At 38.7% G+C, this 13241-nt stretch overlaps 1 protein-coding gene and 1 long non-coding RNA gene across 2 annotated transcripts in view; one reads left to right on the top strand and one right to left on the bottom strand.

Annotated features, from left to right (window-relative positions):
* Positions 1-5594, bottom strand: part of CFTR (CF transmembrane conductance regulator) — a 265793-nt gene extending 260199 nt beyond the window's left edge. The window contains exon 1 of the mRNA XM_090287405.1: positions 5395-5594. Within this exon, the coding sequence (XP_090143531.1) occupies positions 5395-5447 (53 nt within the window). The 5' untranslated portion in view covers positions 5448-5594. The remainder of the gene's footprint in view (positions 1-5394) is intronic.
* Positions 5595-5784: 190 nt separating this feature from the next.
* LOC150001913 (uncharacterized) lies at positions 5785-7116 on the top strand. Its single transcript, XR_016513067.1, has 3 exons — positions 5785-6054; positions 6165-6268; positions 6913-7116. It is a non-coding gene; the product is annotated as an uncharacterized LOC150001913 (long non-coding RNA).
* The last annotated feature ends 6125 nt before the right edge of the window (positions 7117-13241 follow it).

Raw genomic sequence — 13241 nt, 5'->3', positions numbered from 1 at the left:
GTAATAGGTGTGCTTATATTTATTCAGTTACTGCAGACAAAACCTGAAGCCCCAGCATATTTTCATACCTACTTCCTGAATCACAGAAATCATTTTAAAGGAGTGAAGTTATAGTAGGTGGGAACACTTCACACATCAGTAGGTGGATTTGAGGGGAGGGTAGTAGGAAGATTCTAAGTAGAATTTAACCAGCGTTGTCCGTAGAATACAGCTGTTTATTCCACAAGAACACTCAGGGGACTTTGTACCACAATAAAGCCAAACAACTGAGCACTTTCATTTCTTCCCCAGATGTCACCCTGGACTTAATGAAGAGTGTGAGGGAAGTATTCTGAATCTTAACATCTCTTACCTAAGACTAAGCTCTAAATCACTTTAATATATCTTCAAACAACCATATTACCTGCCTTTGAGCCATAAGCACAACTTCCTTTTTTTATTTTAAAGAGAAGCCGAGGCTTTGCATAGGCCCCACCCCCACCCGTCTTCTCCAATTCAATCTCCTCACTCAGCAAGCTTCATCACCATCCATCTTGTTACCCAAGCCAGCAAATATAGACATTGTCCTAGATTCTTTTCTCTCCTTTGCTTTCCATATCTACTTAATTACCAAGCCTGTTGATTTTACCTTGTAAATGTCTTTCAAATCCATCTGTCTCTCCCTGCCCCAACTGCCACTCTTTCAGTTCAGCATTTCTTTTGCAAAACTGCAACAGCTCTGCACTTGCTATGTCACTCCCGGGCTTGAAAACCATGCCATTGCACTTCCAATATGATAAAGCCCAAATGTAGTTCACAAAGCCCCTTATGATGTGGCCATTGTTAGAACTTCAGATCCATTTCCCCCAAATCTCAGTCACACATATGTTCCAGTCACAGGGAACTTCTCTGAAATCTTTAATAGTGCCATGATCACTCTTACTGCCATTCCTGCATACAGTCAGCTGCTTCTGTATTTAATTTTTTCCTAATCCATCCCCACCTTTTGTCTGGATAATCTTCTTTCTGTGACATTTCAACGGTCACTCCTCCAGCAAGCCTTGCTTAACCAACCTTAGACTGGATGAGATACCCTACAGATTGTTTCTATAAGCCCTTGAGACTATGGGTTTCAGAGAATTTGTTTCATGGAGGCAGCACCAGTACTTTTTCTTGTGCACCTCAACCTTCTTAATGCCTTTCATGGAATACAAAAAAATGGTGAATAAATGAATTAGGGCAGGGGCCACCAACCCCTGGGCCAGGATCTGTTAGGAACCAGCTGTACAGCAGGAGGTGAGCAGCTCTGCCTCCCACTCCCACCTCCCACCTGTGGAAAAATTGTCTTCCATGAAACCAGTCCTTGGTGCCAAAAAGGTTGGGGACTGCTGCATTAGGGCATCCTCCAAGCTGCCCTGAATCATGACCTAAAACGAAGTACTGCTCTGACTCAACTCCTTGAAGCAACCTATGGGAGAATTACCTCATTTTATCAGAGTAAATCCCTGTTTCAGGGTGAGAATCCTAACAATAAGTACGTAGTATAAATCTTTAAACTATGTCTTTACCCCATGAGCAAGGAATTAGCAGGTAGACTTTCCCACTAAAGCTAAGGCCTGGCCATAAACCCAAGAAAAAATTGGTGAATAAAATCTGTCTAGGATCCTCTTGTTTTGACCTCTTCTTATCAGAAGGATGATGTATGACAAGACTGTTGAAAGTCACCAATCTACAATACCAATAAGCCTCTACAGTTGATCACCATGGAATCATCATCACTACAAAGAAATGTGTATATACCATTCAATGCAGCAGTCCTGAAATGGTCTGAATGCTTCATTAAACACGTCACAGAAGGCCCTGACATCCAGGGCTTTACAATTTGAAAGTCATTGATTTTGAAAGACAGTAATAAGCTAATGAAACTGCACAGAGAATAACTTACTTGACAAGCCTTGCAACCTGAATACAGCTATGAAAACAGATCTTTCAGAGCTCTATAAGATTATATACACTTTGGAAATAAGCCTGTCAGAGAAAGTCAAATACCATATGATGTCATGCATATGTGGAATCTAATGAACAAACAAAATATAGCCAGAGCCATAGACACATGGAACATACTGGTAGATCTCAGAGGGAAGGGGGGTGGGTGGAACTGGAATAGATTGACCAAAGAACACATATGAATATATGCATAGCCGATGGTCACAGATCTCAATGTGGTGAAGGGCAGGGGAGGGTTGGTGCAGGGGGAAAAAGGAGGGAAAACGGGAGCATCTGTAATAGTGTCAACAACAAAAAATAATAATAAAAACAAAATTTTAAAATAAAAATATTTTATTGCATGCAAAAAAAAAAAGACTATATTCACTCTACATCAAATAAGTAAACTGAATTTTTACAAGTTTCTTGCTAAAAGAAACCTAATCTCTTTGCTGATACAAAGGTGCATAGTAAAGCCACTTTGTAATGCTAATTTCACTCTCAAACAACCACTGGATAAATTCATACGAGTTTAGGAGAAGCATTTGAAAGAGTAGTATTTTGTTCTGTGATAATGCATTTAACATATTTATATATTCAAATTTCAGGTAGGGTCCCAAAACAATCACATCTCTTATAATCTGTTTTCCCCTTTTGACTTCATTGTGTTTCAGGGATTTGTGCCAGGAAAGTGACCTACACTGATGCATCTGGAATCAGTGAAATCACAATTACCAAGATTGCTGCTGAGTCAGAGGTGTTTTTAAATTTGACAAACAACATATAGCTGCATGTTAAATGGTTAACACCCTTCCGTGGTGGTTTTGCAATCCTATACTTATACTGTAGCTCTACCACATTAAAATTACAGGTTCTAGTGAAATGACACTAACAATGATAATATATTTTAGACTGGTGCCATTTAAGGGCCTTTTAAACAAGTTTCAACATTTATGCATTGAATATTACCAAACTAAGTCCTATTTTCTCCTTTAAAACATAAATGAAAAACTGAAAAACCATGATTTTTTTTTTATTGATTCAAGAGTGAAAGGAACATCAGTTTGTTGTTCCACTTAATTATGCATTCATTGATTGATTCTTCAATGTGCCCTGACAAGGCATTAAACCACAACCTTGGTGTATTATAATTATGCTTCTGTTGCTCAAAGCACTTATGTTTCCCTTCATTGGTAAATGTCTTTAAAGTCTGCAATAAAAGTAATATTGAATGTCAACTATAAATAAAAAATAAATTTTAAAAATAAAATAAAATTTACAATACATTTTTGAATGATTTTTTCTATATCTGGTAAGACCATGTCAGAAGAGATTTTATCTAATTTAAGTTCTCATCCGGGCTCATTCATTGCATATATAGACCAATAGTCACAAAATTATATTCAACAAAGATGAATTGAGTATATTATATATACAAGATACATGGTATTGTAAAAATGTAAAAATATGGTAATTGCTGATGATATAATAATAGCAACTAACATTTATGGGCTAAACATTTTACATGTACTGTCTCAACAGATTAATCCCTATTATATAGGTCCAAGTTTTAAAGTTCAAGTCACACAAACACAGAGATGTTAAGTGACTTCCTTCAAGTCCCACAGCTACTAAGTAGCAGATTTAGGATTTGAACCAAAGCAATCTGAATACAAGTCCTAACTCTCTTGACCACTAAGCAGTACCCTCTAATCCAATGCAGAAAATAAGTTTTTATCTTTTCAGAAATATAACCTTAGAAGGAAGTTTATAATCACAGGTACTTGAGATGACCATCGGTTCCTTTAAATAGCAGGAACTTAACTTTTTAAAATACATGTAGTCTTAGAAAAATTTATTATGAAATAGTTTGGAAACAGGAATGAGTGCGCTCTTAACAAAGCCAGTAGCCATTATAATACTTTTTTTTTTTTTTTTACAAATCAACCTGAGAGCAGTTTTAAACTATACTAAAAATTTTAAGGTGATCTGTTGAGGAAAAAAAAAAAACCTTGATAAATCAACAATAATGTCATTTAAATCAACAATGAGCTAATTTAAAGTCCTTTAGTACATAGAAGTAGCCATGAGGTATTCCTGCTCCCGAAAACTTAATTTTAGACTAGATGGCTTTTACATTTCTCAAAGTGCTCTACTAAAAAGTCTACAATGTATGCCAATGGACATTCTGATTTTGTAAGTAATAGGAACATAGATCAACAGATAATCCAATTTTTATAGATGGTGTAACAAAAGGTCCTGAAAACATCAACACAAAAAGGTAATTTCAAAGAGTAAAATCCTCTCCCATTCACAGCTCTCCTTCAATGGCCAATGATCTTCCCCTAGCACTGAGTTCCAGGCTTACTGCACATGCAGAATAAAAAACATAGATGTGAAAAGCTGAGTCCCTTCCCTGCAACATGTACATATGTGTATAGGTACCTAAATATGTTGATTCACTGGATAATTATGAATCAAGTTATATTCCAGAGCTATGCCTACTCATTCATTTATACAAGTATAAGAGGAAAAGAAGATACAGTATCCAAAGAACACATCAAATATGAAATGCTACATCCATTTACACTTTACCTAAGACTTAGAATTTAGACTCTTTTTAAAAAAACTCTCATTAGATGAAGTATGCAAGCTTTTATGCAAAGCAAGGTTAAGTACAATTTATTAAATGTCAGTTGGATATAACTTCAATGTCTTATTTCCATGGCTTCACATTTCTATGATAATTCTAACCACTACCCCTTTTTAAATTTATAGCTTGTGGAATTGGCTTTAAAAAAATAAAAGAAAAAGGTATTTCAAGCGTTTCACTTTCATTCTTTAAAGAAAGAATAATGGAATTGCGGCAAATACTTGTTAGACTTGGTGTCATAACAATAAAAACTTAATTTAAGCACATAGTACCCATTTCACTCCTCTCCCCTAAAAACGTCCAAATATCAGTCAACAAGTGTTTTCTGGTCAAAGTGTTTTCCGAGCACCTACTACATGCAGGCATGGCAGTAGTAGTATGTGTGCCAAGAAATCATTGAAGTTTCCACGGCATGAAGGGGAGAAAACAAATAACTAAACAAGTATTTTTATTAACAAGTTTATAATTCATAAGCTTCTTAGAAAAACCAAAGAAAACAATTGCACAGTAGTACATTTGGATCTTGAGAGCATGACTTTCATTTGTTAGTTAAGACTTCAAAGTTAAGCTAAAGCTTTCTATCAAAAAAGTTTATTCTTTTATCTCTTCTTAATGTTTTCGATTTTATTCCACAAAATCCAGGTTCTCTTCCGTAACAACGAATGATAAGTGTATCTTTTAAAAAACTATTCCTCTTTCCCCAAAACTAGCCTATTCTCTGGCCCTACTTTTTCCTGGCACGTGTCCTTGCAAAGCTGAACTGGACACCCTCTCACCTGAAAAAAAGTTTGGAGACGGCGCTGGCCTTTTCCAGGGGCGACCTCTGCATGGTCTCTGGGGACGCCGAGGTCCCTGCCGAGTAGGCAGGGCTCGAGCTCTTAATGCCAAACGCCCCGGTCTTCTTGCTGCCGGCTGCTCACCCCTTTTTCTTTGACCTGCTGTGATGTCATTTGTTTCCAACTCCCACCACAACCCTACCCCACACACCTCCCCTTTCCTTTTGCTACTTTCCCCGCCTCCGCTGCCCAGGTTAAAAGTCGGACACTGCCCGGTCCGGCCCCACTTTTGCTCTAGCGGCTTTCTCCACCCCCTCCCCACCCCTGTCCGCACCCCGACGGCTTCTTCCTTCTCGCCTCCTTCCCTCCCTCTCTGCCCCGCGCCTCCCCTCTCTGGATTCTAACTCCCAACCTTCCTCCCTCTCTCACCTCCTTCCAGAACTGCGTCCTTACCGTGCAGCCCCGCCCAGCCCGCAGGTGAGGGCAGTTGTGGCAGCTCTCCAGGTCGGGCCACCGACTCTCGTGGACAGAAGAGCCATGGGCAAAAGCAGAACCAGCCCTCAAACCAACCCCCTCCCGGCTCCGGCTCCACCCGCGCCACCTGGACCCTCCTATTCACCAGTTTGCACCGAACCCCCGCACGCTTCCACCAACTACCCCGTGCGTTCCTGCTTCTCCCTTTTTCCAAGATTCTAGCCGTTTGCTGTTACGTTTACAAGGTGCATTGTGAAAGGGGAACAAAAATATGTTTCTCCTATATCAAAATGCAGCCTTAGAGAGCCGGAAAGTCCCGTGGCAGTGCCTGATGTGTGTTCACCTTAGCATTTCCTTTGAGTGTCAAGGAAGAACGAAGCTTTGTTAGTTTCAGGCTTAGGTAAGCTCTAAGTGTGGCTTAGACCCCTTAGGTGACTACTTGGGGCGGCGGTGGGGGTTGGGGGTGCAATAAGGCGTGGAATCCTACAAGAAGGTAAAAGTTGTCCCTTTGTCCATTACTCACTCTCCCAGGATTTGTTCATTGTCTGTCCTAAGTTTTTCAGTCCCGCTTGCGTTTTAAGAAAAGCTATTGTGTGTGTTAGCGACTACGATGACATGTGGACAGACTGTAAACTAACCTGCCCTCATATAGATTTCCTAGTCTCGGTCAGCAAAACATCTTGACTAATATGCTGAAAGGAATGCAAACAGTCTTTGAAGCAGAAGTAGTCTGTTAACTCTGACCTGACTCAGGGAAACGCCATCTTCAACTCTCCAAGGGCAACTAAGCTTTCTTTCACAGGTGTGGGCCCCTTGGCTTCTCCCAGTCTTTGGTACTAAGATTGTGTGCCTGGCTGATGGTTTTTAAAGAGCTAAGCCTTTAATTCCTGTATCCTATTGTGTAAAAGCAAGGGCATATTTAGTTTATTATATATTTTTTAATCCTCACCAAGGACATGATTATTGATTTTAGAGGGGAAAAGAAGGCGCGAGAGAGGGAAACATCCATATGAGAGAGAAATACCCATCCATTTTCCCTCGCAGGTGCCTGAACTGAAACCAAATGCAACACAGGCTTGTGCCCTCACCTGGAATCCAACCCACCACCTCTGTTTATGGGAAGCTCTAACCAACTGAAACACACTCACCAGGGCAAAGGCACTTTGAGTTTAAATTGAAAAATTCAAATGAAAGTAGAAAGTTTGGTCTGATTACTTTATTGTCTCTACATCTACTAACACAAGAATATTTGCCTGTGAATTACCTTATTGTTGACTGTGGTTACCCAAATACAGTATAAATAAAATGTGCATTTCATAATAATAGAAAGCAAGCACATGTATTTAAATTGAGTGCATTCAGTGGGTTTTTATAGCTCTCTTTTGCCTTTCAATATCACCCTTTTCTATCTTAAAGTGGATTTTATAAACATTTACATTTTATTATCCTAAATTTTAATACTAGAGAAAATAAGATCAAAGAGATAAACCAAACTAGGTAAAGTCAGATACCAGGAAGAACTTAAGTATTTCTAACTCGTGATCCGTCCTTTAAATTCTGCACCCATGTTTTCTTCTCTCCAGTATGACATAAAAATTAGGGCCCTGTCTTCATTATTGACTTTTCCCAAGTATATTATTGAACTTCACCACCCCACTCCATTGTTTGCTTTATAACTGCAAGGGTGACCCATCCAATATAATTCCTTTTGAAATAAATTGATAATCAGTTCCTTTTTTTTACCACGATGCAAGGGACAATAAGGAAATTAAGAATTAGTTCCAAAAAGAGATCATAGAAGCTGATCAAATGATAATAGTTCAGAGACCTCCAATATTTGCTAATTATCTCCTTCCTGTGGAAAGAAGAAATAAAAGTTACTATTTCTTGAGTTCTTACTATTTGCTAAGCATCATCTTATGTAGACCTGACAACTATGTAAATAGGTGTTTTTCTCCCCAATTTTCAGTTGAGAAGACAGAAGTAAAGTTAACTAAATGCCTGTGCTGGTAGAGCTAACATTCATATCAGGTCTAATTCCAAACCATCACTTCTTTCAATGTGTTATATTGCTTCTAATCAAACCACCCCTTGTATATTTATATATACTATCATTTACTAGCCGTGGCTGGTTTGGCTCAGTGGATTGAGCGTCGGCCTGCGAGCTAAGTGTCGCTGGTTCGATCTTCCAGTCAGGGCACATCAGAGAAGGAAAACTCTGACTCCAAAAAACCTCCGCTGCCTTGCGGCATACCTCTTCAGGGGAAAGGCTAAGGGAGTAAACCCCGACAGAAAATCCGGAGCCGGAGTCCCTAAGGCGGTTTGATGTTGTAGTCAACACCGGCAACTCCTGCGGCGCACCTGAAGCCAAGCTGTATTGACTCCGTCTTTCCCTTGGACCCTTCAGCTGCGAAGAGAGGGGGGGTCTGCTGCATGGGCAACAGCAGACCCTCCATATCACCCTGCCCAGGCTCTGTAGCTTCAGCTTCACTGGAGAGGACACTCCAGCGTCATCACAAGATGTCGATTCAACACGGGAGGAGACAGATACCGTGTCACTCCCGAGTCGGACTGCACAGCCATTCTCGGCGGTGCAGATAGACTCTTAAGAAGCTACACCATCGTCTCTCGAGACGGACGGCTGCCGACGACAAGTAAAGAAACTAAGGCACAAAACATTTAGTAATTTTCCCAAGCAATTTTCAGAGTAAATAATAACAGAGAAAGCTGAGATTTGAACCTAAGCAGTCTATTGCCTAAGCCCAAGCATTTAACCACTATACATACTTCTACAGAATTTCCTAATGTTTTAAGCAGAACTGACCTTAAATATAGAATATTAAGTGGCCACTCGAATGGCAATTTTTATTTTTAAAAAATTCTTATCTGAAGACATGTTCTCTGATTTCTAGAGAGAGGAAAGGCAGAGAGAGAGAAACATTGATCAGCTGCCTCCAATACACACCCTGACGAGTGATCAAACTCGCAACACAGGTATGCGCCCTGACTGGGAATCAAACCTGCAATCTTTTGGTGCAGGGGAGGATGCTCTAACCAACTGAGCCACACCAGTCAGGGCTGTTTGGCATTTTTGTGTGTGTGGTAAAATACACATAACATAATTTTACCATATTAAATTATTTTTACATGTACAGTTCAATAAAAGTCACCCCAGTAAGGAAGGAAAGATCATCAAAAAAGAGAAGTGCAGCCCTGGCTGCTGTGGCTCAGTGGATTGAGCGTTGCCCTGCGAGTCAAGTGTCGCTGGTTCGATTCCCAGTCAGGGCACATGACTGGGTTGCACGTCGGGTCCCCGGTTGGGGGCGTGAGTGAGAGGCAACCACACAGTGATATTTCTCTCCCTTCTTTCTCCTTTCCCCTCTCTCTAAAAATAAAATAAACAAATAAATTATTTAAAAAAAAGAGAGAGAGAAGTGCAAGGTCTTGTCAGCATCACATGGATAAGCTGGTTCTGCTTATAAATTACCTAAGCTAGAAGGGTAAAAGCATCCAAAGCTCTTCCACAGTGTTGGCCAAAGATACAAATATAAATATAGTCTTACAGAGATGCTTCAGACCCAGAGGGAGGTGTCCTGATACATGATTGTCAGGTAACCTTGCTCTGAGAAATCACCCAGAGAACAGTCTAGGATTTTACACCACGTTTATTGAAGGAAGAGAGGGAAGGGGGTTAGACGTAAGAGAAAACTCCCAGTCCAACTTGATGACCTGTAGGAGCAACAAAAGAAGAATGGGGAAAGGGGAATGGAGAATGGAGAAGGGAGAAAAGAGAAGGAGAAAGGGGGAGTGGAGACTCCCAGTCACCCATGTGAGTCCCTAGAAATCGCCTGCCTGTGTGTCTGCAGGTGCCCTCTCCACAGTTTTTTGAACATACATGTTGGTTAGAGTGAGTTTACCCATCAACACATTCAGCAGGTCATTTACATCACCCTGCATTTCCCCAACCAGGCCAGTCAATATATTACGTTAGGTCCATCAACATTTCTTCTGGGAATGAGCAAAGTCCATTTTTATTTCCTATGGGAGAGGCTGAGACAATATGCATATGGTTCATTTGTATACATCAAAGGTCCGGGTGGGCAGTACAGCTGCCGCCATGTTCTGACAATGATTAGGCCAGATTATTGTTTTATTTTATATCTTCCAACATTATCTTTAGGCTGGCAATTCTGCTTATAAACACACATGCACACATACTTCTGTTTATACACATATATAACCCTTCTTCTTCACAACCTCCTTGGAGACAAATTATATTTTCTGTTTTCCTTTCAACTTTTCTCTTATTTAGTAATACAGTATATACAATCAAACACTTAGCTCTTGGGGTAAACTGATCTAATAGTTGAAATGTCACCATAAAGGGGAAATCTGACAATGTTCAAGAGATGAAGTGTTACTATTAATCTTTCAGCAAGCAAGAGCTCAGTACTATGGCAGGTATACAGAATAAGACAGGATATCCACCCTCCAAAACTCAGAATTATAGATGGTCATAAAAATTCTATGAAGATGGTATCAGAGCATAATGGGAAGAGCTTGGGCTGTAAGGCAATAAAGAGCTAGGTTTTCAATTGTGGCACCACTACTTACTTAGCTATGTGGTCTTTGATAATTTACTTAACTTTTCTGCGTCTCAGTTCCCTTTTCTGAAAATATGGATAATAATAACCACTTCATGCATAGTATAGTATATATAGACATCAGTATTGTATTATAATCATCAAACTTACTAAGAGACTAGAACCTAATTATTCAACTACTAAAAAAATCAGTATAATTATGCAAGGTGATAGAGATGCTAATTATTACTATAATGACAATCAGATTACAATATATAAATGTATCAAATCAACATGTTATATGCCTTAAATTTACATGGTGTTACGTGTAAAAATATTTTAATAATAATAATACCTATCTCATAAGGTTGTTGAATGCATTAAGTCAGGTTCTTTCTACCTCATTGCTCTTGACATTTGAATAATTATTTGAATAATTCTTTGAGGTGGGTAACTGTCCTGTGAACTGTAGGATGTTTAGCAGCATCTCCAGTTTTACCTACTGGATGCGAGTAGCACTAATGCCCTCCCAGTAGTGACAACCAAAACTGAGTCTCCAAAGATTACCAAACACCTTCTGGGTGGCAAAATTGCCCTCAGTTAAGAATCACTGGATGAAATTATGTGATGCATATAACAAACATAAAGGACTTAGAACCTAATGGATTTTGATAAATTTTAGAAATTATTATATATCACTGGTAATAAATAATAAACCAGTTCAACATAGCAAAATGGAATGCTACAGAAAACTGAACTCCTTAAAGGCTGTCAGAATTCTCAGGAACATTGAACTCTCTCATTCCCTCTGCAGTTGTTCGTATTTGGACTAGATGAAAAGGGGGATTCGGGTATCCTTCAGCTGTAAGATAATTTTGATTTAGAGGCAGAAATAGATATTTTATATGGTGAAAACATCTTAACTCCTTTTGCGTTGAAATTACATTTGAAAACTCTATTTTTCATATCCTCTAATTTTCAGCTCTTCATCAGTGGTACATTTTTAACATCTGTGTCCAGATGGAATTTGACACCCTAATGTGTCTTTTTAACTTAAAAGTACTCCCTCATAAAGGAAATCTTAAAGATCTTCAATATTTACAAAATGGGTGCTTATTAATGCTACTAATAAACTGGAACAATTATGAACAATATTCAGAATACAACTTTATCATGAATATAAAAGCTAATAAATCTGGGATTTCCTAGAACTGCTGTTCATAAAATGTTTCATTATTTATATTGGTTCTCTTTTTATTTTCCTACTGAAGCTTTTTTAGAAACAAGAGAATTAATGACATCAGATTAAATTTTCATTGGTGATATCATGCTGAAAGCCAGATGCTGCCTATAGAATTAAAATTGTGGCTTTGTATATTTGCATACTAATAAGAAAAGTGGTGATTTTTTCCTTTAGGTGAATTCTATACTAATTTGTATACTATATAGAAGAGTTACACTGAGAAAAGCAACGGAGTACAGTAAATAAAATAGTAGGTTATTTACTTATTTATAAATATATCCCTCAAAATATATTATTTATAGTAAAAATATGTAAATCAGGAGGGCATTGAAATAAAAAATAAGAGGAGAGACTGCATGGGAAATTCTTATTGCACCTGGGACCTGAAATAATTATAAATATCTTGGTTATCAAAGTCTAGTCTGATATATGTTAGAAGGCAGTATGCAATTTAAAAAATCAGTATAATTATGCAAGGTGATAGAGATGCTAATTATTACTATAATGGTAATCAGATTACAATGTATAAATGTATCAAATCAACATGTACACCTTAAATTTCCATTCCAACTTTGGAAGAGTTTGCCATTCAAAGGCTTATAGAATTATCACTGAATGATATCATAAACAGTATTTTCAGCTATAATTTTTTTTCACAAAAAATTATTTTATGGTAATTTCTTATACTGATGCATGCATGATTAAAGCCAAGGAAATAACATAAAGTCAGTTACTCAGGTAAGACTATTCAGCCTGGGAAACTAGAATTTGAGAATTCCCCGGTTCAGAGTCTTCTTTCTGATTTTCTTTAATTTACTCTATATAGACAGAGTCTATAAATTCTTGTTGCTTTAGGAAACTAAACTGGCCATTTATTGATCTTCAAGTTCACTGTGATTGGTGAACTATGGTGATAAATCCATATGGTCAAAAGAACAACCAATTCCTGCTTCACCAACTATGATTCATTGGCCTCCACAGTCTACATCCTGGTATCTCACAGAATGACAGCAACTTCCTTGCTTCAAAGGCTGTTGAGAGGCAGCATTGATGAAATGATGGCAAAACACTATGGAACCCTTATTTACATATGCAAAAATTATCTTTAAAGATATGTACGAAAATTGTCTAAATTCTTTCTGGAACAAAGTATATCATATAATTTGAAGAAAATCAAATTGAGAATTCTTCCACACTGCAGAAGCAATTTTTCTTGAATGGAGCACTGCCCTCAATACAGCATCAGCCCAGGGGGAAGCAATAGCTTCACACTGCCCCTCACACACACTCCTCCTCTGCGGAGTTTATGCCCTGCTGAGGAATAGACTCAGAAGCCCTTTCAGTGACCGAGGCTAACAGGCAGCCAGCAGGCTGAGGCAGGCAGAAGCAGATCTCAGGGGGCCTTGGGACCTTTGCTGACCTGCTCTCAGGCCCCATACTAGTAAAAGCAGCTTTGGTGTGTGGATTGGTCCTTCCTGTCCACAATCAGGAGCAGCAGAGGCAGCCACAATCAGTCAATAGCTGTTAGCTCCAAACAGGTTGCTGAG

The sequence above is a fragment of the Furipterus horrens genome, unplaced genomic scaffold (genome assembly GCF_987537825.1).
Source record: "Furipterus horrens unplaced genomic scaffold, mFurHor1.1.pri manual_scaffold_9, whole genome shotgun sequence".
Lineage (NCBI taxonomy): Eukaryota > Metazoa > Chordata > Mammalia > Chiroptera > Furipteridae > Furipterus > Furipterus horrens.
Note: the sequence above shows the minus strand (reverse complement) of the source record. Positions and strands in the feature narration are given on the sequence as shown.